Below are 27,282 nucleotides of genomic sequence, written 5' to 3' on the forward strand. Positions count from 1 at the left end.
CACTTGTTTCTTAGGCTTGAACATAGTTTTAATTTAAGAGAACTTCCATCTGAACCTGTTTGGAATAGTCAGCACCCAACATGCAAGGGAGTATGTGGCAGCATTAAAAGAGTCAGACAACCAACCATATGCCTTGAAGTAATGTGGTCATCTGTCAAGGTAAACATACTTCCTCTTAAATCCCATGGTACCATGATATCCTCTGACTGCTGATGCCAAAGTGAACTTTTATTCTGGATGAGAATTTTGTGGCATTTGTGTGCTGCCTTGGAGCAGAGATGTGTGGAGAGCGAAGGCTTTAGGTAGGATCCCTTTCACACTCTTCAGTCCTTCCTAAGGAGTTTAACTAAAGGATTTTGTAATGCATTATTTGCACAGGCAAGCTAAACAATTGCAAAGTTTCTACTCTGAGAAATTTCATAATTGTAGGGGTTCATCTGAAGGTGAGCCTGCATGTCATTTTTCCTAAGGGACAAACTGGCATTGAGCTGGAAAACGTTATGCACATGCACAATTCTTGTCACAGTATGTTGACAGAGACTATATATGGGCCTGAAATGTGCAACCGTAATACCACTGCAATTGTTAAATGCATAACTAATATGCATCTACATGCTACGCAGCTGTGTAACTGGTCATGCACTTACTTAAAGCAGTGTCGTGTGCCTCAGTCTGTACTTTAAAGCTAAGTCATGGCGGAGTACCAGAAGCAGTTTCAGATGTAGAGAGTGTTTTAATGGTATATGTAGTGAAGCACTCATTTTCTTGGAGATTTCATTGTAAGATCTTTGCAGGCCTGGTTTTTGGTTTGTTTTTTTTTTTTTGTCTTGGTTCTTTATATGCAAGTTTCTTCAATGTCAGAGCTATGAGAAGGATGATGGAAAAACAGCATGAAAGAATTCAGTAGTTCTATAGACATGTGGATGACTCCAGCAAATACCAATTGCTGCAGTCATATATAGTAGAATTTAAATTTACAGAGTGGGTCAGGGTGACTTAGGTGATGGCTGATAGCTGAATATCAGTTTGGTGCAAGGGCAGTGCCATATACTGGGTGCACCAACGGGCATTAACTGCCCTGCCTAGCCTGCCTGGGACCTCTGCCTGTGGCCAAGAGTCCCCCTTGTAGTCAGGCAAATCCCTGGTCCTTGCTGAAGTTGTGCTGCAGGTACAGCCATGTCTTCCCTGGTCCCTGCTTATCCAGACTCACTTGACCTTAACTCCAGCTGGCTGGCTTTGTGGTCTGGTGATGTGTGGACTGTCAGGGCAACCTGTGACTGTCGCCCTCCTGCCTTGCTCAGGTGCTATGGGACTGTGTCTTGCTGGTGCAGTCACTTTCCCAGGCTGTGCTATGGGCACCCTTGGCTCCCGGCTTTTCCTCCCTCCTGAGGCAGCTGTGCTCCTCCTTCCTGGTGGATAACCAGGTGTGCAGGGAGCAACAAAGCAGGAAGCTGAGGGGTGACTCCAGAAATCCTCTGTGAGGACCTTGAAGACAGATTTGCATTCTGTGAGCTGCTCCTGGAGCTCCTGAAATCATACAATCTGCCCTGTAAATATTTAACCATAGGAATTAAATCGCGTGCTTCTGGGAGTGAGGTAGTTATGGCAACAGCGGCTGCTCTACCAGTGCTTTGGAGAGCTGTTGTTTTCTACTAATGCTGGACCTAATTCAACTTCCATTAATGTCAATGTAAGAGCATAACTGAACTCTGTTCTTTGGCTTGCTATGTCCGTGGGTTACTCCTGGAGGTAAACTTTCTGCACATCCTGCTTCTCTGTGGACTACTTTCCTTGTAGGAAAAATAAATGGGGATTTTTTTGTTTTGGTGGTTCGGTTGTAATTTTTTGTTTTTTTCTTTGAGAACAGATTCAGCAGCAACAGGAAAAGGGGCTCTGTTCATCATGTATGTGTCCATCAGTAAAGGGGCTCTGTTCATCATGTATGTGTCCATCAGTAAAGGGGCTCTGTTCATCATGTATGTGTCCATCAGTAAAGGGGCTCTGTTCATCATGTATGTGTCCATCAGTAAAGGGGCTCTGTTCATCATGTATGTGTCCATCAGTAAAGGGGCTCTGTTCATCATGTATGTGTCCATCAGTAAAGGGGCTCTGTTCATCATGTATGTGTCCATCAGTAAAGGGGCTCTGTTCATCATGTATGTGTCCATCAGTTATCTGCCAAATACAAGATCTGCTTCAGTATGTCTTCTCTAAGTATGTCCTGGAAGAACACAATAATTAAGTTTGGGGTGGTTTTTTTCCTCAGATGACATCACATTCTCTCTTACAGCATGTTTGAAGTACTAGATTGCACTTTATGTTTTAAGATGGTAGTCTGGTCTGATTAAAAAGAAGCAGGGTGAAGGACAGTGGTCCCAACTGGTCAGTTATCATCTGTTTCCTTGTGCTTTGCTTGTGTGTCAGTGTCTGTCCATTGTCCTTTGCGTAACAGAGGTTGCAACATGTTGGTAAAAGGACTGAGCAGTATTTTTTAAGGACTGATTTTTGATATATTTACTTTCATTTTAAATGCTCTTTTAAGCAGCTCCCTGATTTGCCCAGATGTGTGTAAAAATTGCTGAACTGAGCTAATTCATGAGCTACATGAGTTTTCCTTCAATCAAATTCCTACTATACCACATATAGCTTGTAAATCTAGCTATAGATTCCAGCTTTAAAACCAACACAGAATATGGTCCCACCGCACCAAGGTTGCAGTTAGTGCTTTCCTTTTGCCCAATTTTCCCTCAGTGGAGATTTGTATTTTCAGTCTGTGCCAAAGGCGCACTCACAGGAGACAAGGGTCACGCTACAAAGTGGGGTACATGCCACAGGTGATGGTGCTGCTGCTGTGGCTAGTGGTTCAAGGGGCCAAGACAAAGCAATCTTATGGTAGCCATGAGAAGGTAAGAGCTTGTAGTCCTGTGTGGGAGTAAAGGAGGCAGCTGGGTTGGACTCACCACAGCTGCAGTGACTGCTGTTACTGGTTCTAGCCTGTATGAGCAGGTAACCAGGGTGAAACCACTGCAGCTTGGGACTGTGTGGGGCTATGTACTTGCTGTTTCCACCTCTCTCTGCAGAAGGCATTGCTGGAATACTTTGTGTGTTTCCTTCTGGGACTGAGAAAACTGCCCGGGAACCAGCTGGAGGAGTGAGACTGGTCCTCGCTCTGAGCTCAGATTTCTGGAGCAGGCCAGTGCTCTAGAGGTTGGTGTAGGTAGACTTCCTCTGGGGAATACCCAGTGGCCCAGACTGTTAGAACAGTGTGAGAACTGTGGGAGGAATGGAGTAAAGAGAAAGCATGAATTATGTCTGAGTATTGCTCAAGTCATGCTCAATTAGCTGTTAGGAATGTTTTCTCAGGACCTAGATAACATAGATTAATTTTTTTTAATGGTACTTTGTATACAGTGAGAACTGTAACGTTTTCTTATGCATTAAGCATTCATCTTCCACCCTCTAATACCCTAAAGCTCTGTGGAGCCAGAGCCTGGCTCACTGTGGTGATTTTTGAAGCTGCTTGGTAGCACTTTGGGCTTGCACTAAAATCAATAGGGACTGGATGTCATTGATGTCTTGATCTAGTTCCCTTAAGGATCTGTTTCAATGCTGTTTCTTGTAACCCCATTACATAAACCTGACCTTGTGCCAGCCTGCTTGGCTGGGAGTGAATGCAGCCCTGATCTGAAAGGGCTGGATCAGTGTATAACAGCACCCTGTTGTGAAGGAATAAACCTGCAGGACTGAAAGCTTGAGGGATGCTCTAGCCTGCTAAGCCCCTTGTTTAATCTCAGCCTGGTCACTGTGTGATGTAAGGTGGGCTTATTAATTGTGGAAGACTTAAAAGTGGGGAGAGGGGGAAGGAGAGAGGGTGTCCTATAAAGATTTTTCTGTGTTAGCTGATTAGAATTCCTTTATTGTTTCCTCTTTTTGGAAAGGTTTTGGCTTCCTGTTTGTACATGTGTCAGAGTTGAGGAAACAGTAAGGTTTAATAGGCTTGGAGGCCAGGAAAGTCTGTAACTTAGATAATTTTGTGAGTAAAATGTCTGTCCATTCCCCATTCTACCCTACATTATCCCTGTAGTTGTAAAAGTTCTTCAGCAGGGGTCAATGTGGGATTCGTAGCTGCACAGAGCCTCTCTGCAGGCTGTGTGTACTGGAAATCAAACTACATCTGTGGAGCACTGCTATTTTTTGGCTGGTGTTTCAAGGTGCTGAGGCCAGAAGGAACCGTGTCAGCCCCGTGCCCTGCACTCTGTGCTGCAGCAGTGGTAGTTTTGGGCTTAGCAGGTCTGTGGGCTGACAGCATAAAGCTGGTCTGGCCCAGCTGAAGACTGCTCTGAGGCCATCAGCAACTTGGCAGTGCTGGTCCGGCACCAGCTGCTCTTTGTACAGTGAACCCCATGAGGGTACCTGAATGGACTGTTGTGTTCTGCTCAGCTCGTTCTCGGGGCACATCTGGGCTGTTCATACCTGACGTACCACAAAGCCTGTCTCTGTAGGCAGATAATGTAAAAACAGATGATGAAAAAGGAGGGGGTTGGAAATCGTAGTGGGCTTGACAAGGAAAACCAGTGTCTCCTTAGTCTGTCCTCTCTGCTAACAGCTGAAAGGGAAACTGGCTGTTTCTGGTAACGTGCCTTAACTCTGTTAGGCCCATTTCATTTTTGTATTGTTGTTCATTAGATCTTAATTTATTTTGATAGAAAAGATGTACCTCAGGCTATGCAAGATGCCTTTGGAGTTTACTCTCTTCGAAATGGAAGCAGTGCTAATTGGTTATCACTTGGTTACAGCTGTCTAAATTCTTATTCTGTAATGCATTTGTCCCTGAGCAAGTGGTAGAGAGTGAAATTATCTTGATCAAACCAAATGCAAAGCAAAAGAACCGCCAGTGCTGCTGAACTCAGGGGCAGAAAATGCTGATTTAAAAAAAATAATAAATTGCAATTTTTTTCTGCTGCCACCCTCTGTGTCCTCCGGGAAGTTTTGCTCAGCCTTGTAATGAGCAGAACAAAAGCTTAAGAGGTCTCACTTGCATCTGCCTGATAGAAATGCAGCAATCCCAGATTTCTGCAGGCTTTGACCTCTGACGGAAATCTGAGTCTCATTTATTTATTTATTGAACTGGTTTAATCTTTCGTGTTTGGCTATTCCTTTCCTTCTGTGAATCACACATCAGAGTAGCAGTGTTAGGAGGGTTCATTTCTGGGGAGGTGGTCTTCAGTTGTTCCAATGAATTCTTGGTACGGACAAGCTCCTGGAATTTCAGTTTGCACTTAGTGCTCAGCAATTGTCAGGATTTGGCCTTCTGTTTGGGGCAACTGCAAAGAACCTAGCCTTCATATTGTAAAAAGCTAGTTCACCATCAAGGTGTTTTCACTGGAAACTGCGTTTGTCTCTGAGGTTTGTAAATGTGGCTGAAATTCAAATGAAAGGTTATGCCCTACACAATTGGCTGTTGTCTTTTAATTGGGAAAAGAAGCTTGTTCTGAATATGAAACTAAGTAGCATGGATTAAGGTAAGGGTAAGGCTGCTGCTGCTTTCTCCCTCAATCCGCATCCCTCTGGCTTCCCTCTCCTGCCTCTGCAACCAGTCTGAGTATTTAGGCTGAGGAAAGACCCAGCCAGCCAGAACAGAGTGAGCAGGAAGGAGACATAGAGCAAGTAAGCTTCTTTAAAAGGCAAAGAAAAGCTGTTTCTGTTGTCAAGACTTCCAGTGTACGTTTCTAACCACCTCAGGAGCACATGCTTAACAATGATTATATCAGCAGGAGGTGGCACCATCCGTGTCAGTTATTAATAAACCTCTTAAAATGCACATGCTGGCTCTCTTTCTTTTTCCTCTTATTTTTTTTAACTCACTGTAGCAATTTGTCACTTTTTGAGCTGGCACAGACCAGGAAGTCCACAGTGTTAGTGAAACATAAAGAGTGCTGTTCCAGTGGACCCAAACTGAGATGCTCCAGGGAGATCAAGCTGGGCAATTCCATACAGGCAGCTCCTAGAGCTGGCTCTTAAAGTGTCCTGAAATCTGCCTGAAATAGAACCAACTGTATAAGATGAAGGCTGCCCAGAGAATAATACAAAGAAATCAAATAAAAGCCAGCAACTAGCACGTTTGTTCCCTTTCTGAAACATCATTTTTTGCTTCTCCAACAGCCCTTGCTAGCCTTGGGTTTTAGGGGTAGGTTGTGGAGTGGTGGTGTTCAGGCTCTAAAATATACGCTCTTGAGGTCCAGGGACTTTGCTTTTCTGCTTTGTGACAAAGCTGTTGATGGTGCGTTTTGTCTCCAAATCTAAGCCCAAATAAACTTGTCTTCTAATCCAGATTTCAGTCCATTTCTAAAACATGACAAACAGCCTGGAAATAGTTGCAGGCTTGGACTTTTCCTGCAGGCACAGCCAGCATTCCCCAGGGCTGGGGTGAAAGTTAGTGACCTCTTGTACCTTGTGGGTTTTGCTAAGAAGTCTAAGACCAGCAGAGGCTTGCTGCCTAGCCCCAGCAAGGGCAAGGCTCTGGATCAGTGAGTGTCAGTGCTGTGAGGAAAGACGCAATGGATTTATTTTGCCTTGTGTATGTTTAGTCCTGTGGGCAGTACAACACTGACTCTTTAGGCAGTGAATTACGCAGAAGCAGAACAAGTGGAAGAGGCAAGTGTCTCTCCACAACAACCTTGCTGCTGGGTTGAATCTTACTCAAACATCTGAATACCATGAATGTCTGCTTAATGCACCTGGCTGGTGCCAAAAGGGGATGTAAATTGGGTTGTGGCAAGGAGGCAGGGGGAAAAAATACCTGCAGTCCAGTAATGTTTTTTGAAAACTCACCAGGATGAACGGTGTCAAAAATTTGTCAAAACTCCCTTTTGTCACAGAAGAGGAAAGGCTGACTGTGACCTGGACTAGCTGAGCTTGAGGCTCATGAAGGAGCTTCAAAATATCAGCCTTGGAAGCATAGTTTCTGCATGCTTGATGTTGTTTCTCCCATGCATTACACAGATGGTTCCGTAGCCTTCTCTTAAATGGTACTGATAAAAAAGAGGGCTGTGGGTGTCACTGAAGGAAATGATGTGCATGGAGTTGCCCAGCATATGCACAGCAGGCTGTATGTGAATGTCTCCATCCTGCTGTGTAGGGCAGATATAACTTCATCTACCCTTCTTTGCCCAACTCCTTGGGCTGCATTCCCTTACCTCGCTCACAGTGGGGCTGGAGCGCGAGCACGGTTCATCCTGGTTTGTCTGTCACACAGCGAGCTCTCCACAAGCCTGGCTGGGTGCTGGGAGCTGTGGACCTGTGGCAGAGTTCAACCACTTGCAGTGTCGCTCCCAGCAGCAGGGTGAACAGTTTGCTCTCGCTGAGACTGGCCTGTGCCTGAGAAAGCCAGTGGAATTGAGGCTGGGTATGTCTGTGCACACAGCTGCTGTGCTGCAGAACAGGAATGCTCCACAAATGCTTTTAAAAAGCTTGGTATCACAGTTTCTCCCTCTCTCCTCAGCATTTCAGTTAGGAAGCAGATGACTAAAAATAGCCTACTGTCTAAAGCACGCAGAGCTGTGCTGCCGCATTACTCCTTTAACATTTAATTTTTGTTCTCCTGAATGTATCCAGTTGTTTGTTGTTTTCCTGGGGTGTTGTTGGTTTTGGTTTGTTTTTTTTTTTGGGGGGGGTGTTTTTATTAAAACGCAGTCCTTCATTTAGTTAAAAAAAAAAAAAAAGATGGATTTAGGATCAAGCTGATCATCAATGAATTTTATTGCATTTATCCATAGCCCTTCCTCCTGCTGGTCTTTCCTAACATTTTGCTCTGCTATGGACCAGCAATCAGGCTCTGGGAAGAGGCTTCCTAGCAATGCATCAAGCCACTGTAACCATGTTTTAAGGAAAACACACTCTCTTTATGAAAAGAAACATTGGGAAACTGATAGACCTTTCCACATTGAAAGAACAGATGCTGCGTTCTTATCCACTGAAATGGAGAGACCCTGCAATTTTATCACCATCTTCTTTTTTTAATGGAGAAATCAGAAAGGGCTCAATAAAGCACCATGAATATCAATAATATTGAACTTGGAAAGTCTGGGTTATTCTTTAATAGTGGGTTAGACTGGGGAGCCAAGAGGAGAAAATCTGCGCTATTCCACACTGAAAGAATGAAATATCTAATCGGACATATTATAGCATGAGCAAACTGGTCCACAGGCATGACAGGTTTTAGCATTTGTTTTCAGTTGAAGGTGCTGATTAACTTAGGCTTCTCTGTGTGTCTGCAACAATCTAGGTAACAACTGTACCTTTAGGTTTGCTTGCTGCTTCCTTGTTTCTTTCTCTGTGGTGTTTTGTCACTGTCCTGTCCTAATTTTTGAGAGTGGAAATCTTGACGAATGCAACCTGTATTCTAACATTTTTTAAATTAAGACATTGACTTAGTCTACAGCTGCTTCAATTTCATGCTATTCCTTTAATTTTTGCTTTTCTGAATGCTTGGGGGGTTTAATGTCTGGAACTGGTCTTGAGAAAACTGCTCAGGTCACTGCCCATGGTGTGCTATGTAGTGTGGACAAGGAGGATTGCTTCATTTCAGAAACTCTTAGTTACTTAGATGACTATTTGAATGTGCTCCAAACCCTACAGGAAAGCTCCCACATCTTCCATGTGCTCTCATTTGTACCCAAGGAGGTTTTTGTGAGCTGTATTTCTGTCTCCCATCTGTAACTGGATGGAAGCTGTTTGCCTTGGTGCTCCCAACTCTCTCCCTTTTATTAAAACACAGACAAAACAGGCAATCTTGCTTAGTGATTCTGCAGTGTGGTACCAGATACTAGATATCAATTACTTCTTAATCCTGCTTACATCCTGTGATTTTCATTCTTATAAACTTTTTTTCCTTCTGTTTTTATACCTTGTGCCTTCCTCCTTGTGTAGCTACCAATACCGAGGAGCACTGGAATTAAACCAGCAAGTACCATTTTTCTTTGTCGGCATTTAAGACCTCAGCTCTGACATTACTGATCAGTACAAGTCTGCTCCTGCTCTAATAGACCTTTAACTGGATAGGCTCTGGCTATTGAGAAGACTCAAGGCAGGAGGAAAGAGTATCTTTCAGTTCAGAGCCAGTGAAGTGACAGATGAGGGGACTGTCTGGTTCAGGATGGCACCTCCCTCAACTCTTGCTTCTGCAGCTATCCACAGCTATCTTGGCCATGTAGACCCTGCTGCTCTGCAGAGCAAAACCTGCAATACAGTGAGGAAAGTTTTCATTCCAGGCTCAGGCATTTGGCTGCCTGCCTTGTGTCTATTGTGGACTTTTACAGCCACGCATCCAGCTTCAGCTGTGAAGCTGAGTATTTCTGGTGTCAGTGAGTGCAACTGTAGTAATAAAGGCTGTATGAGGCCTTTCTGATATCTGGGATTAACCAGAGCTAGGAGCAACCTGGCAACATCACAGCCTCCTCACCAAGCCATGTACATGGTTAGAAAATTTGCTGTACCTGGGAATACCATAAAGTCTCTGTTGGACCTGTTGCCCATCCATTGCTATCTTCTGTTATGCCTCCGATTATGATTTTGTTCCCTTTGGTTTTTGGCAGAATGCTGCTCTCCTCTAAAGTGCTGAGCTCTAACATACCCTGCTTCTTTTTTATTTTGGCTGTGGGTAACATGTAAACAGTGTGGAGAGGCCTCTTAAACTATTTGAGATGACGTTCCAAGAGTTGCCATCTCAAGGCTTGTTCTTGGATCCTGGACAGCTTCCTTGGCTCTTTCACTGGCATGAGCAGCCACAAAGCAGGTGTATCTGATGCTGGAGAATTTCTCAGTCCTTCCAAGTAAAACAGCACAGTGCAACCCATTTCTTGTGGGTGGCTGACGTGGAACACTTGGCTGTGAGCTGCTCTACTGCCTGCTGTTTTCTCTGATTCAATGTGGTGTCTGCTCCTTAGGGCTGCTTCTCGCATTCTGTGATGACTTCAAGGAGGATATAGGAACTGAGCTTAAAGGGTTCTCCTGACCTTCACTGCACCCTCCTCATCAGCTGCTTTCCCCAAGTCCCTCATTGTTGTATCACTGAAGTCCCATACTTGCTAATGGAACTGCATTGAGCATCACCCTTTCTTGAAATAAGCAATTATCTTCTGACTATGGACAAACAACGTTGGCTCTATAAGACAGATTTCCCATTTCCTCAGCAGTTTCCTGGTTTGTTTCCCAAGGCTGCTTAAACCAGATTGAACCTAGTGTCAGCAGGCACACCTCTATAGAAGCCAGGCTTGAATTCGGTCCTGGAAATAGCAAACAACCAACTTTCAGCTTTACCACCTAGGATCTGAAGTGTACAGCTGGAGCAGCTTTCCCTGCCCGGTTTGAGCAGGGGTGGATCATTAGGTAGGCAAATGTTTTCGGGGGGCAGTAGTGTCAGTTGGTAGCATTCTTCTCTGAGTGCCCATCCTCAGGGGTCTCTGCATTGCCTCCAACACATGGCACTGTCTACTGCATTGATGTTTTTTCTGCAAGAATTAGCATGCAAAACACATTTTGTATGAAGTGTCATTTCTATAATTAGACATCTTCACCAGAAAACCTTGTAATGATGGGGAGCATCCTTTGACAGAGGCTTTGTCTTGAGAGGAGTTTCTCTGCTCTATTATAAGGGGGACAACTTGGGTCACCAGGAAACCAGGTGTACAGAATTAAGAGTAAATGTGTTTGGAATTAGATTCTTTTCCCAACAGGTACTTGGATGTATAAATATATTGAAAGGCATTTGAGCTCAGGCCATTGCCTGGCATACTGTATTTTTCTTACATTGTCATTTGGATGTTACCCTTGTAGCAGTTCTACAACTCCTGTGTAATGCATGAGAAGAAAAATGGAACCCAAAACCTATGTGCCTTTATGTAACAAAAGAATTTAGGTGCAATTACTGAATCTTTCTCAAGTCTTTAGGAGAAAGAAACTCGTGGAGGTTTATGTTGTCAAGGGCTGGTAGTTCTCTGCTTTCAGTATTCAAGTCAATGTAAATGAATCTCTTCCCTGGGAGGGAGGTGGTTCATGCTGCCTTCAGAGGCTGCCATTAACTGCCTGCTCGGGCAGCCCTGCCAAGAGACAGTCACTGCATCTAGCCCAGTGCAAAAGAATCATTAAGGATGAATACATTTTGGAATAATCGTGGTGGTGTGTATGGACAGCAACAGAGCTTGTGCTTTTTTACAGCCAGAGCTCTTGTGCAAAGGTCTAAGTTTTTACTGCCTCCTTAGGGGAGGACAAAGCTGGGAGTGGGAGGCAGCACATCTGCACTGACTCCTAGATGATAGGGTCTGGAGCAGTGAAAATGAAAAAGCTGCTTTGTAAAGTGTATTATTCCAGTACAGTTTGTTGATATGATATCCTTAAAAACCTGTTGAACAATAGATGGGGCACCAGTTCATTTTCAAATTACAAACCAATCCTATTAAACTGGTATCAAATGCTAATCCAACCTTCTTTCAAGGGTTCTTGAAACCAGAATCTGATTTTAAAGCGTGTTTTCAGAGAGACACTAATATAACTTTGATTAAAGGCAAAGGTTGCTCTTGCATGTTATTCAGGGTCTGCTTTCTCTGAGCAAAGGAGAGCAGGGAACAGATAGCTGAATGGGCAGCAAAAAGCAGTGCCTCTCAAAACTGATACATACAGTAGTAGTGTCTCCTGACCGAAGTTCAAGCCACATTATATAAATACAGTAGCTTGGGAGATCTCTTGAGGTGCGCCATTGCTGCACGGTGTAAATGTGCCGGCGCGGATGCCGGCCGCTGAGGGGAGCGAGGTAAACCCTGCGGGACGACCCGAACCGGGGCCGCTCGCTCCAGGCCGGTTTACGAGCAGCCACCTGCCCGCACCGGGTCGGGTCGGCCCCCGCTCTCCGCGGAGCCGCTCGCTGCGCCTTTAACGACGGCGGCTGCGCCGCGGCGGGAGGGCTGCGCGGCGGGACCGAGCGGCGCGGCGGCGTCGTCTCCCGGTCGCGTCTTCCAGCGCCGCAGGCGAGTGGGCGGCGCGGGGCCTCCGCCGGGAGCAGATGGGGCGGCGGAGCGCGGGGCACCGCCGCGCCGGGAGGGCTCCGCGGGCGAGCACCTGACGCGGCTGCCGGCGGCGCGGCTGCGAGCGGACAGCCCCGACAATGGCGAAAGCGCCGCGCCCAGGTGAGCGCCGAACGCGCGGCAGCCCCGGGGGGAGCGCGCGTCGCCCCGCGCGCAGAGGTGAGGCTCCCGCCGCGCAGGCGGCCTCGCGCGCGGGCCCCGCCGCCGTCCTGAGGGAACGGCGAACGCGGGCTCTTGCGGGCGCGGCTCCCGCCCCGCTGTCAACCAGCGGGGCCGCTCTGCCGCGGGCGCCCGCGTTGGCCGGGGCCGTGCGGCGCTGCGGGGGCACCGCGCGCGTCCGCGCCTGTCGCTGCTCTCCGGCCTCCTGCCCGCTCTCCGCGGTGCCGGGAAGGGAAGGGTCTCCCGGCTCTGAAGGAGCTCTGCGGCTGCCGCCTTGTGGAGCCGATGCTCGCTGCCGCCTCCTCAGGAGAAACGGCCTGGGGCGGCGGAGCCAAGCGCTGCTCGTAAGATAGCAAAGGTGTGTTTGTTGGGCAACGCGTCCTGAGGGTGAAGCCCCTCCTGCGCCGTGCGGGTTCACGTGTTTCAGCTCGTGCTTCCTGCAGAGCCGGGGCAGTTCGGAGGCCAGAGGGCTTGGGGCTGTATCTGGGCAGCGGCCGGCCCCGGGGGCAGCGCTCTGTGTGCACGAACGCTGAGCGCAGCGAGCAGAACTGTCCGGGAACCTCTTGCTGTTGCAGAAATGGTTTTCTTCTAGGTTGCACGCAGAGCCCTTTACCTTTGAAGGCGAAGGCCTAACTGTGCAGTGACTGAGTGCCTGTGGGTCTGTATGTGAAACTTGCCTGGAGTTTGGTGTCACTTCTTGGCACAGATTTACAGCAGCATGGTAACATTGGGGCTAAACCCAAAGTCTGCTTAGCAGTGTTTATTCTTTTATTTTTTTCCCCCAAAATAGGCATGGATTGGTGGCAGCCCAGAGATGTAGCGCTCGGGAACATGAGAGTATCTATCATTTCAGAAGATGCAAACACAGTATTGAACTAAACAGTTGTTCTTCATCTTTTGGAAGGTGAAGAAATAAATGGAGAAAAAGTCTCATTGTTTTTTATTTGGCCTTAGCTTGCAGTCCTTTTAACTTTGATAGGAAAATAAGGCAGTATTGCTTTCATTGTCAGTAGTATGTGAGTAATGTAATCTGCGTACATTGTTTGCTTGTTCAAACCCAACTTGCACAGGAATTTTAAAGGATGGTACTTCTCTTGAATGTGATTCCATTCACTTCAGTAGACAAAATACAACTTTTGATGCCATCTTTATGATGTCCCTACTACTTACTGTAAATAAAAGCATAACTTGACCATTCAAAAAGTTGCTCCAGCAGAGCGTGTCAGGGTTAGGAGCAGGAGAAGTGTCTGCTTTTATAAATTGAGGCAGGTGAGTTTATCAATGTGAGCTGGAATATGCGCAAATAAAGAAATGTGGCTGTTTTGCTTGTATATACCCTGCCTTGTAGCCCTTGCCAGGGCTGTAACCTTATCACAAATGCAAAGAAACATGATAATTCTAGGAGCCATGAAACATGCTGCCTAATCACTGGACAATGACATGTGCTTGTAAAGGTACATGTGTCATTTTCAGAGGCAGTCGACTTGTTTCAGTAACCAGATCCCACCTAGTGACCTCCAGATCTTAAGGCTTGGAATGGTCCCTGCACAGAAATACTTGGACATTTGCAGGATTGTATACTGCAAAACCACATAGCAGCAACTGCAAATCACTACCTGACATGTCTGTGGGGGTGGTGTGGTACCTGATCTTTATCTCCCACTTCATTTTTTAACAGACAGCAGTGACTCAAAAATGCCAGATCCTCCTCAGAAAGCCAAAATCTCTGCACTGTGAAAGTAGTCTTTCAGATGTGATGCAGGCAGTCCACCTACAGGCATTGCAGGAAAAGGTTAGAGAATATTCATATCTGGTTTGGGGAGTTAGTTTGGAGGAGGTGATGAAACTGCTGAGAAGGGGGTGAAGTTAATTTCTGCCTTGGGGAAGCTGGCATTTGAAGCTTCAAAAAACAGCTCTAAGAGATGTACCACATTTACAGGAAAGCTTGATCTAGGATTTAGAGCCTGGACAGCCTTGCTGTTCTCTCCATCCATCTTGCCAGTAATCCCATAAAGGGCAAAATTGCAAATGTTGCTGGTACCTTAAAATAGGGGCTTAAAGGCCTGCATGACTTTGTTACTTGATTTGTTACCTATATTCACTAGCAAATATATGCCTGTCCTTACCATCTGCTGCAGAACTGCCAGTTGAAGGATATACAGAGTAGGTAATCAGGGGCTTGTCACTGCTGAATTGCTGTGAGAGGAAAGACACTGTGTGAGGAATGGGAGAAAGGAGTTGGTTATATTGGGTACTTCTGACTACAGTGGTATCTGGACTGTTCCTTCAGGTAGCTCTTTCACTTGACTGTCTTGACAAGAGTCTGCATTTTGTGTGTACTTTGTTCTGCCTTTAACTATGTCTCTGGCTTTGTCAGCTGTGCTCTTTGCTCTCCTTTTGAATTTTATTTAGGGACTGATGCAACTACAATAAGAATAAAGGAAGCTCCTGACCCTTTCCTGGTATCCGCTCAATCTTGCTGACTGCCTTCAAGCTGCTTCTCCTCATCCCTTCCTGGCCCAAGCTGCTTTCTTTCCAAAACTGACCACTTTATTCTTCCCTAAATGCTTCCCTTCACCTTTCAGTTTTTCCTTTGTACCTGTCAACCTTTTTCCTACCTCTTAGAAATCCGGTCTTCATATGCTGCCTCTGTCAGTCCAGGACTGCTCTCAGGGAGTATTGTAACATCTCTTCCCTGGGTTGCAGCTTCTGTAATAAACCTGGTGACTTTGTTCATTTCAGGACCCTTCTTGCTTTATTGCACTTTCAGGATTACCTTTCTTCTCCTTTTCTCTCATTTAGAATCATAAAATTGTTTAGATTGGAAAAGACCTTTAAGATGAGACCTCCTGACTTTTTGCATTTCATCTTGTTCTTAAGTACTTGCTACTTAAGGATAAGTACCAAGAACTTTGTCCTGGTGATTGTCCTCAAAGTCCCTTTTGTGCGTTTCTGTACCTTTTAATTCTTCCTCTTCTCTTTCTGAAGTGCTAGCAGTGCTTCCAAGTCTGTGATTCACAAGACTGCAAGCATACAGAGATTTCAGCAGGGCAGGACTCACCCTGTACTTGGAGTACTGCAGGTTCATGAATGGAAGGTATGGTTTGATGATCTGATGGCTTGCTGCTAACAATAAGAAAAATTTTGCGCGTTTCCACCTCTTTCCCATGCCAGCTCCCGAGCTGCCCCAGATTTTTTGCAGTTTTGTTCTGGGAGCCAAACAGATGGAAAACTCTTTGTTATCTGAAATTTGTAGAAAGTTTGATTTTTGTTGCTTTTACAGTCTTTACAGGCTCAGCTGCAGGTGACTGCCCTCCCTGGTGGGAAGAATGAAATAGGATCACATCCCTTATAAGCAGCTACCAGCTAGGCTGGTTAGATGCCTCCCCCCTTCCGCTGGCCTCCCACTCCTTGATTTGCCTCCCCTCTCTGGTTTCCTGTTCTCGTCCCCCTCAACCTGCCACTCTTAACTTCATCTCCCCCTCTCCTTCCCTTCTGTGGCTCCCCATCTTCCTCTGGCGTTGTGCACTCTCCCCCTTGGCCTCCTGTACCCCTCTGCCTCTCTGCCAGCCACCCCTGCCCTGGGGGCCTAGTTTTCACTTTGGAATAATCGGAGGGAGGGTCAGCATCTCCCTCTGTTTTGCCTGAGCTCCTGAGCCTGAGGAGTGCCTCCAGTAGTTAAATTCACATCTTTTTAAAGTACATTTTCTGGTTTACGATTGCTAAAGAAGAAATAAAACATAAATAGAAAATAACAGTGGGTAATTTTAGCCTACAGTAAGTCTTAGCTGCATAGTCACTAGGTAACACTCTGTGGATAGCTCAGTTAAATCACTTAATGGGTAGGCAGGAAGCATCAGGAACCTGCAGAACCAGAAGTATTATGCAACACCAGTGAGTGGCAGTAGCAAAGGTCATTCCTTCTGCCCAGTGTCTCTTTCAAGTGGAAAAATGACTTGTGCTTTTTACTTTTGTATGGAAAACTGTCCCTGAATTCAAAATCGCCACAGTTTTAACAAGTAGAAATGTTTTAATTGTGTAACAGTCTGGTTTTGCTTAGTTTTTTATGGAGATTCAGTCTTCAATACTTTGTTATATAAAAGACTGTGTTTTCAGTAGTTATGAGAACACTGTGTGCTATTTTGTCTCAGCTAACTATGTTGGTGTGGTAGTAGTATTCAGGAGTGCTTTTTTTATGGTTGGTTGCCTGTCTGTGGCATCTGCTTATGTCTAGGCTTGATTGGCAAATTGTAATTATTACCAGGCAAAAGATGTAGCAAATTGCTGGGGATGCTGCAAAGCTTGAAATCTGTAGTATTGTGACAGGAACATGAATTGTATTGAATTAGTTTTAGAGGAAAGCTCATGGCTGTAAGTGAATCCAATGAAAGCTTCTGTTCTTACCCCAGGCTGCTTGAATGCATCTTCTTGGAAGGTCTGGTACAAGCACACCTGAGCCTGGATGGTCTGTTGGATTAGTCTGCTACATTGGTGATACTGCCAGTGCACATGACGGGCTGGTAGGGGCATTTGGATCAGCCTGATTTCTTTCGATTTGTCCTCTGCTTAACAACCTAACCATTGATTTGTGCATTGTCAAGGAGAAGGTGGCCTTTAGGAGATGCTGGAGTGATTCTGAAACTGAAGCTTCTGGACTGTGCCTACTGTTCTACTCTGCTCTCTCACTAATACACTTCAGGTATAAAATCATTGCTCTTTCATTCCTGAAGTGTTTGTGCTGGTCCTGCTGGTGAAGTTCTGCCATAAGCAGTGATGAATCAAGTAATGGTTTACTTTTCCAGCAGCAGTATGTAAAAGCTGATTCAAGCTGAGGAGAAGGCAGAACCAGTGAAGAAAGGCAGCATGGCTGTGGTTTCACAGCAGGGCTAGGTTTACTTCCAGGTGCACTTGTAAAATGAGTTTTCAACTCATTAGACCAATGGCAGAGGCCTGTGCCTTGGCAAAGAGTGCTGTCCACTAGAGGACATCATTTCTGCAGGCAAACCTCCTGTTTTACAGAAGGTATTACTGTGCTCTGCACACATTCCATCTCCACATCTATTACACCCAAAGATCTGGGCCTACCGTGTACAGTATCATTTTATTCCAAGTCAGAGGTAATGTTAGTAACTGGAATGCAACAAGTATATGCGTTTTCTTTCTCCTGACTTGATAGGCATTTTAAATAAGATCTTTGCATAATAAGTAATACTGAAACAGCATTTTTGGTGCTGGTAGCAGAGTGTGTGGAATTATTGAGTGACAGTGGCGAACCATTCTGTCTTAGGATGCTTGTGGATGAATGAGTTTTAGACACTAGACCTTTCAAAATTCTATAGGAAAGTGGTTAAATTAAAGTCAGGAATAGCATCATTAGCTATTCGATTTTCAGTGGAAGTGCTTTTCAGAATCCGTTAGGCCTTACTTTCACTTCTTGTCTGGTTTTCTGCTTCCATTTCCTTAGTTCTGACAATGTTAGCTACAGACCTGTAAGGTCACTTTAGTTCCTCTTGGTTTTTGTTTGCTTGTTTTCCCCCTCCCTCCCTTTTTAGAAACACCCTAAGATAACGTGGAATGAAGTGTGACCATCCATTGCTTAATTGTTATATCATTGCCAGTTTTGGGTTTCTGCCTCCCAACCAGGACAAACTAGATCTGATTCTTCTCTTTTATACACTTTTCAACTACTGTTGATTTCAGCAAGATGATTTGCTTATGCAAGTATGAGAAAATGAGCTCTGCTGTTGTGTGTGTGTGAAAGTGGGATTGGCATTTTCCGTGGCTGCTCTGCTCCTTAGGTCTGTTTGCGGAACATATCAGAGATTGCATGATTATAGTGGGGTTTTATTTCTTTGGATGGATGGCATTACAAGCTGCTGATTGATACATGAGTGGGAACTATTTCTTCTGCAGTTTTCTGGAACTGCAGACAATCACAAAACACCAAGGATGAAATTTGCCATGCATCTAAATTTGGATAACGTCTACAGAAGTGCAGTCTGACTTGCCCTCAAACAGAAGTATGAATGTCACGTAGAACTATTTCTGTAGCACTTCTTACTCAAGTAAGATCCTGGATATCCTGGGAAGAAATTTTCTTCTCTCTCTTCCTTTTTTTCTCTTTTTTCCCTGGTAAATGAGGCTCAGAGCAGCTGAACATTCTTCAGAGATGAGTTTAGGTGCTCATTCAAGTGTGGGGTCAGTCAGCTATTTTACAGCCTATCACAAAATTATGCAACAGATTGTATCTCTTGCTTTCACCCTTATGGAAGCTACTGCTGTACAGGATATAGATTTCAGTTGTGACCCTTATTTATACGTCTTGGTGCTAAAGGAAATAAATATCTAACATGGGTGAACTGGCTAATAAGCATACTATACATCCAAAGATCTCACTTTAACTGATTCTTTTTTCGACAATATCCAGAAGTTACTTTGCTTTTAGTTAGCAATTTATATAATGACAGCTGCTGTGAGGTTGGGATATATTGTGAGATTTGGTGAATCACAACAAACATCTACTACATCCATGATGTGGGAAATTGTTTTCTGTAGGTCCTGCAAGAGTTGTCTTCGTGCAGATATGTAATCATGTCAGCCAAAGGAAAATTAAAATGTGAAATGATCTAGTGCATGGAAAATCAAGAGAGTGCTTTTCAATGTTTCATTTTACTCACACATCACATCACCTTATCTCATGTCACCAGATCACAGATTCAGTGAAGTACCAATGGAATTCCAGCTGGTTTTGTTGAAGAAAAAAGCAAGACTTCTTTTTACAGAAGAAAATCACTGATTGTAATCAATTATAGTTAATCTTAATTACAGTAAATTACAATTAGTGCTAGCCTAGCTAGAGAATTCAGCTTCTGTGCATGGAGCAACAAGATGGCTTTGCTTTAGTCTTCTCCGCCTGCAGTTATTGTGGCTGTGCACTCAGGGCAAGCCCCTACTCAGCTCTTTCTGTAACAGGTGAGTGTAGCAACCTGCTTTGCCACTTGGAAATGTTACCCTTGTATCCTACTGTCATTCTGTCTGCTTCAGCAGCCTGTGGGAACTACTACATGTGCTTCTGGTTCAACTACGGAGTGGCAAATTAATGATGTAGTTAGAGTTTTTGTTAAAGGCGTTGCACTTCTATATGGTTTTCCATTTTTTTAGAAACTGTGATTTGGAACAACTGAAATCAGATGTAAGTTGCTGTCTTGCTTACAAACAAATCGCTGAAATCTGGCTGTAAGAATCAGTCAACAAATCTGGCAAAGAGAAAGTTTGGGGACATAGAAGCATCGAGTGTTAGTAGCCTGTATTTTGAAGCAGGGCTGGTCTTTTTTGTTCTATGAAACAAAATAATACAATAAAATATGCATCAGTTGACACTGTAAATCAAATCAGTGAGTCCAGGCAATGCCGGTGTCTAATGCAATCAGGAAGTATTAATAGAGTCCTGTTAAGGTGGCTAATGCTAATCTGTTGGCACAGAAGGAAGCAGACTCAGTAAGATGGATATATTAGGGTGATGCAATGCAGCACAGCCAGCAAATAAATGTAGATGTGAAGAACCGCTGCAGTGATCTTATGCACACTTGTGCTGCTGACTGTGGCTATGTTTAAGCTGCTTCTAAATCTAGAAACATTCCTAGTGCAATATAAAAAACCAGATGCTCCCAGGGCTTTTCTCGTAGCCAGAATTTATGCCTGAAAATTTGTGACACTTTTCCCTGCTCTCTATTCACATTCTGCATCGAACCCCAAGGTCACTGGAAGCATGAGCTTTCCTTGTGGGGCCAGGCCGTTTACTGATTTCCAGCCCAGCCAGTGACAGCTGTTCTCCAGGGAGCTGCTGTTTTCTTCAGAGTACTTGTGAAGTCTTTAGAATTTTCTATGTATACGGCGTTCCCACTCCCTCGCTGCCTGCTGCCTGCCTGCTGCCCGCCCTCCTGCCTGCCTCCCTCCTTCCCTGCCTGCCTGCCGCTAGTGGCAGAAACAGAAAGCTTTCTATTCTGGGAAAAAACCAACCATCTCTGCAAGGCCTTTTAGGCTCTCCTTCAGTCAGAAATTCGTACAACTCTATGTTATTCATCAGGAGATATTTAATCCAGACTAAGTAATACTAGAATGGTGTTGGTTAGGGAGGGGTCCTTTGTATTCAAGTTGAAAGCGTTAGTGCAACCACTGGAATTCTTTTCCTTGGTGGGAAGTGAATTTGTATTTACTTCTATTTTCCATGGGCAGCATGCCATGCTTGAGGTGAAGACCATAAAGCTGTTGTCCCAGTATTTGCTCTGTGGGTGAGGGAAATGGCAGTTTCCACTTTTGGACAGGGCCTTACTTTCACATATGAAACATTCCTGGAAGCCACTCCATGCAACACTAAAGAAGTACAAACCAGGGAAAGGAACAGCTTATCATGTTCTACTACTACTTGTAAGCATAAATTACCAGTGAAACTTAAAAGTGAATATATTTGAAGAGAAGATTTGAATATCTTGACACTTCCAGCAGATGACCTGACACACCTTACAGCTGTTTTAGCTGTGGGTGATGCATCTTGCGGCACTACATTGCTGGCGCTGAATTTCAGTACTGCTACATTTGTTTCTTCCCATGTTTTAGTGCTTTTAAATTTCTACCACTTTTATTTTCTTAAGTCTCTACTGTGTGCTTTCGTGAAAGCCTCTATAGGCAGGTGTCAAGACCTCCAGGCCTTTGCTGTGCAGATGATAGTTCCCTTAAGACTCGGGAGCTTGATAACCTGTGACCGACAGCATGTGGGTTAACAGCATTGCATCTACTGCTTCTGTAGTAATGTTCTGTGCAGTGGTGTTGTGCTCTTTCTGAAGGAGCGTTTTCTTCATTTTCCTTAAGTGTCTCCAGTCATAGTGCCTCTTCATGCCTGTGACTTCCCAGACAATGCACTAGCAGTTAGCAGCCTGCAGAGAGCTATTGGCATCCTCTTTGCATGTCAGCTGTCTAAACCCCACCAGATACCATAGGAAATGAACAGGGTCCCAGTGTATTTTTTGGTAACATATTCAAAGAGGAAGTAAAAATGAAAAATGGAAATAGATGCAATGAAATGTTAATGCTTTAAGTAACTTCAGCTTTGAGCCGCCATACTTTTTTCAATTCATTGTCATACCGCTGGTTTAGATTTGCTCCTGTATGGATTCTTGTGCTGTCTTTCTGTAATTCCTTTAACTTGCTTCAGGAAGGGTGTCTGCTTTTCTTCCCTGCCGTCCACCACTATCCCCAGCTACAGATTTTCTGGGGTCGTAGGTGAGACTGTTCTTTACATCTGAATAAAGTTTTTACTGTAGATTGTTACTCTTGCAACTATTCCTTTTGTTGTTGTTGCTGGGTATCACACCCTTCAGGCAGGAGTCCAGTGATCCCTTTGACGTACGTGCTTCCTTAAGTCTGTAACAGGGTTATGGAAGTTTAATGCTTCTCTCCAGAGAAGAAGGTCATGCTTTTACCTTGCAGGTTCTTGCTCAGGTTACTTTGTGCACAGTAGGATTCAGCCTTCACTGACTTTTACTAAAATGACTGAACCTACACCTTTCTGTGGCAGAGCGGGGTGTTGCAGAACTGCCTGTAAATGAGGTATTGACAACGCGCAGAAACTTGGCCTGCTCCAAAATGCAGTCTGCACAGTTGTGGCAATAGGAGCTTATTGGCATTCTCGTCTACACGTTCCTTCTGATCGGAGTGCGTGGTGTGTCATCATAGGGAGTATTTTTATCTCTCAAGTTGTAATGTCTACAGCACAATTTCATTTACATGCACTTAGATGTTCTACTTCCCTCATACCAAATGCTTAATAAAGTGAAATGCATTGCTAGTAGCTTATCTTTAAGAACAGTGATTTGTTAATCGTTAATTCAGGTAATAAGCATTTTTGTATGCTCTGTTAAGCACCAGCAAATCCTTTGTTGAGAGCAGGAACTCCAAAAAGGAGGTACTGCCACAAGATATGTGAGATGACTGGGTGTTTACTGCAAGAAATGAGCCCAGCCAAATTAAGCAGTAACTGGGGGAAAGGTAATTCTGGCAGGGGGAGATGGGGACCCCGAACTCATTGACCACAGAATCAAGATACCCCCCCCAGTTAACAAACAATTTAAATATGAGCGTTATTGTGGCAAGTAACAGTTTGAAATAGCTCTTCCGTAATGGTATGATGGTTTAAAAAATTGCAGCCTTTGAAAACATTGTGTGTTACAGAGGTTTTCTTTAACAGAAATAACTACAGAGGCAAAAGCCTGAAATGAGCAGGTGTTAGTACCACTGGTTTCAGTTAGAAGGAACATCCTTGAAAAGATTTTGTTTAGGATTCTCTCTTTAATGAGATTGTCAAACGTGGCCTCAGTAGCAAACAGGTTTCTGTACCCTGTGGGGATTTAAACGCAATGGACTGGCCTTAGAAAGATATTCATCATTGCAAAAGAAGAATGTTCTCTGCTTTCTTCATTGAACACACTTTGCAGCTGCTAGGAAAGGTAGTAATAGATATCAGCCATGATACCTTTACTTAATGTTAGTCTGTAGAATTTGGAAGTGTATTGCTTTTGAGTGTAGTGTACTGGGAAGATAGTCTTAGAAATGGAGGGTTGAGGTGACAGCAATACGAGACCACCAACCAAACACCTCAAATACAAGAGAAGAAACATTGATGAGTACTGCTCATCATTTGTTAGTACAGCTAAACAAATAACTGAAGGGAGGTTGTAAGGAAGATGGAGCCAGCTTCTTTTCAGTGGTGTACAGTGGTGTACAGGACAAGAAGCAGTGAGCACAAACTGAAACACAGGAGGTTCCCTCTGAACATCAGGAAACATCTTTATTTGTCTACTGTAAGGGTGACTGCCCACTGCACGGGTTTCCCAGAGAGGTTGTGGAGTCTCCCTCCTTGGAGATACTCAAAAGCTGCCTGCACATGGTCCTGGGCAATTTGCTCTAGATGGGTCCGGATGAACTCACACCTTTTTCTGTGTGCCAGGAGAATTCCTTGATAAACAGCTTGCATTCTGAATCCTTTAATTCTAAATTCTAGTTCAGTTCTGGTATGCAGAATATATGTCTTTATCTGAATAAATTTTTATTTGATTAAGAAAACCATGCTGAAAATGCCTTTGTTATTATTGGATACAAATCAGTGAATCGTCCAGATGCTAAAACTACCTAACTCTTCAGTGATTTTTATAGTGGTTTTGATGTTATTTACTGTCTTTATCATAGAAATGTGTCAAAATCTGTTAGGTAAGAACAGTAGTAGACAGGTTCTTCTAAGAAGAGCTGGCTGTTTTCATCAGAGGCACTAAATCAAAATTGAGGTGAGGAGGCATATACCATGAAATGGAAGGAACCGGCCCATGTGTTACAGGTGTAGGATTAATGCTGTAACTTTTAGTGTTTGTTACTTGAAGGTGGATTTTGCAAGGGAACTAGATATCTGGAAAAGCAAAGAAGAAGAAGAAGAATGAGTGGGTCCTTCTGGTCTTAAATCTTAAGCTTTTGCTGGAGAATTATGAAAGCCCAAGACCACATAGAATGGGACTTCAATCCATGGGAAATATAGCTGACTGACATAACAATATTTGGAGAATCTCTCAAATCATGATAAGACAAGTCCTGCAAATAACTATAAAAAAAGGCAAAATACTTCTTTCTTCTGGCTTGCTTTTGTTTGTTTTTGTCTCCCAGTGTTGCTGGCTTTGGATACCTGCATTTGTGCTGGCTGACTAGAGACATGCATTTATACAGCTTTAAAAAGTGAAGAGAAGCCCCTAAATGTCTCTCCAAAACAAATTATCTGCTGCCTAAGAGGGTATTTTTTGTTGTGGTATTTTTGTTTCTGCAAATGTAGCTCCTGGCTTCTTGTGCACTGAATGCTCAAAATACAAGAAAATCAGACTCCTCAGTTTTTAGGCTTGGCAGAACTATCGTTAGGACAGGTATCTGGCTGGAAAGTCTGAGCAGAATTTCCTCAGTGTGAAATTTGGGTTCAGTATGGGAGTGTACGCATCTGCAGGACCCCAGAAAGACATTAAGTGTGTATTACCAATGAAGTCTGTATACCTTAGTTTGGATATTCCACTGGTTTCACAAACATCCACAGCACAGAAATTCAGCATCAGTTATAGCTGCTTGTTTGACCAGAGTAGCTGAGTGAGAAGCTGTTTCCTTGCAGAGGAAAATTCTGAACACTCTTAAGATGTTGGGGGCAGTCCTTTGCCTTCTCACCGTTCCCTGTCTCACTCTTGTTCTCGTGTTCTGTGGACCTGTCTCTCATTTATAGGTCCTTCATAAATTTCCTAGTTTACTGCCTTCCTTCTGGCTGCTTATAGATCTTAAGGCCTGTGATCAGGGAACCTGATACTCTACATATGGCTGAAAAAGAGTAATTTACTCAAGATTTTTTCTACTAATAATATTATACTTTGTTTTTAAGATCTCAAAAGGTGAGGCAGATTATTCCCTCCTTCCACTCTTTTCTGGTGTATGGGCTCCTATCCAAAGACTGAATTTTGTAAATCCTCCCTTTCCCATCTGTTGCTGGCTTTTTTTGTGGTACGTTACATTCTCGTTCTTTTAAATTTTGGAATTCTATCTAGTATTTGGAATACTAGATATTTGAATGGTAGGAGAGCAAGGTGATGTTTGGTAAGGAATAATTCACTTGGCTGTTCTTTGTCATTAGTAAAATGTTCCAGAAGTCTGTAAGAGTGACAGTAATGATCTGTATGCATTCTCTGGTAGCTGCCAAATGTCACTGGACACATTCCCAATACACACTGTGTTCTTGTAATGAACACTGACTCCTTAATAACCAATTGAATTGTTTTGATTGTTGTTGGTTTTTTGTGGATTTGGTTGTTGAGGTTTTTTTAAGCAATTAAAATGCTATTAACTGGTTATTATTTTTACTCTCATCTTGGCCAGCTAAAATTTGCTTCCTCCTATCATCTTTCAGTTATTTTTCTGATTAGTTCAGCTACAGGTGGAGTAAAAGTAAAGCAGAAGGCTGTACCTACTGGCTTGTTTTCCCCAGAACAGTGTAGAAGGATGTGTCCCCTGCTTGAGTTGCTCTTTTACGACTGAGAGGAGAATGCTTTTGTGGACAGGGCCTCAGGATACTGGGTTTCAGATCTGATACCATCATTTGGGGAAATAAATAAAACCAAAGACACTATTCTGGTTGAGAATGAGCATCCTTTCTACAACAGCTGTAGTATTGTTATGGATATGGTGCATTTGATCCCTGGTTCCCTAGAAATTTTGGAGAGACTTTACTGTTGATATAAGGAATGTATTTCACTACTACTTTCTAGTGTTGGATTGCTGTAGATGTAAGAACTGATACAGTTAAGCAGGCCTGGTTTACTAATTACAAAGTAGTTTGAGTATGATAATCCATCACAACCATCTAAGCTGTCATGACTCTATTACTGTACCTATTATAACAAGGTTTTACATTCCTGTCTTCAAATGGCAAGCTTCAAATAAAAGCCCCAGGCTCCAGCAAAACAAAGCTGTCCGATGAAAACAGTCCAATGAGAATGCAGTAGTTTGGCTGTAAATCTGTGAGCCAAATAGGATGGCACTTCTTTTAGAAGTGAAATTGAATTTAAATGGGAGCTAGTGACATGTCCTGGGGAAATGCTGCTTCATGTCTTAGAAACAACCTACCCAGCTGAATGTTGGAAGTGAACAGCCAGGTGAATTCAACAGGGAAGAATTTATCTTTTCAAGTCACCGCATTGGCTGGAAGTGCTGCTGGTTTTTCTTTAACAAAAACTGATTTTAATCAGTTTTGTTAGGTGGAAGCAGACTTTTTGTTCCATCCTGAGAGCTCTGGCTGACTGTCTGTTGAGACTAAAGTACACGCACCGACAACAGTGATCCTCCTGAGCATCTACACAAATTGTTTATTAATGTTGGGTTTGGGTTTTGGTTTGGTTTGGTTTTTTTCTCTAAGCCTGGAGCAGAGGTGCGCTTTCCCTAGAATTAATGGGACTCTCTGTATTTTCAGCTGGCCCGTGCCGCTTCAGTGGTGCCCAGTGGCACATGCAGAATGTTCTCAAAGACTCAGTGGAAAGCTCCGATGATGAATTCTTCGATGCACGAGGTCAGTATACATTTTTGTCCTCTCCTCCCCATTATTTCCCCAATTTTGCAGCAAGTAACTAAGCTCATTTTGGGATGAACTGACACCATTGTCCTCATCAGACTGAGATCTGAAAAAGCCCCCATTAGATCTCTCAAAGATTTGTGGATGAGCCTAAATTTACAGGAGATGAAGTACTGGGGTGGGTGAGTGAGCTGCCGTAAGTTGGGTCTGGCATCAAAACCAGCTTCAAGGGATCCCTTGGGCTCAGTTTGTTTGCAGGTCAGGTAGTACATAATGTTACAGTTGGAGTGCACTTGTTTACAGTACTCTTTAACATGCCAGGTTTTGTTCTGAAGTTGAAGTAAAGTTTTTGTAGGTTGTGTGCATACACAACCTCTCCCTGCAGTGGGAAATGGGGGCTCTGTTTGATTTTGGTTGCAGGAGCCAAACCTAGTGCTTTTCTGACATGTTTCATTTGCTTTTCTGAAGAGAATAACCAGCAAGGGAGGATTAATTCTGCCACTGAAATGCAACTGTAGGATTTTTCATAGTATAGGCTGCTGAGGTCAGACTGAGCTGTCCATTTGTCCTTGTGTTACCTGGAAGTAAGCAGTGAAGGGTGATGGAATGAACTTGTCAAATGTCCTTTGGCTTTTGTAGCAAAATGGGTTAAGTTCAGAGCAATCCCTCTGGCCTCAGTAGCAATATGTTCCTACGAAGCTGAAGCCAATAGATATGTGGTATGTATTTCAAGCCAGGCTCTGTGTGTGCCTTCTCAAGATTCTTACTCATGAAAGAAGCTATGGTAGCTCTCTGCTAATTAATCTTGATTTCTCAATGTCAGGAGCAGTCTTTGTGGTCTGAAATGCTTATGATGGCAGTAGCTATCCTTTCTATAAGTGTTGCTTGAAATAAAAAGTGGCTGCTATGCAT

General features: G+C 43.9%; 1 protein-coding gene across 1 annotated transcript in view; it reads left to right on the forward strand.

Annotated features, from left to right (window-relative positions):
- Positions 1 to 27,282, forward strand: part of PITPNM3 (PITPNM family member 3) — a 76,216-nt gene that overhangs the window by 769 nt on the left and 48,165 nt on the right. Inside the window, exons 2-3 of the mRNA XM_080629971.1 lie at positions 15 to 159; positions 26,272 to 26,367. Of these exons, the coding sequence (XP_080486097.1) occupies positions 26,307 to 26,367 (61 nt within the window). The 5' untranslated portion in view covers positions 15 to 159; positions 26,272 to 26,306. The remainder of the gene's footprint in view (positions 1 to 14; positions 160 to 26,271; positions 26,368 to 27,282) is intronic.

The sequence above is a fragment of the Psittacula echo genome (assembly GCF_963264785.1).
Source record: "Psittacula echo genome assembly, chromosome: 15".
NCBI lineage: Eukaryota > Metazoa > Chordata > Aves > Psittaciformes > Psittacidae > Psittacula > Psittacula echo.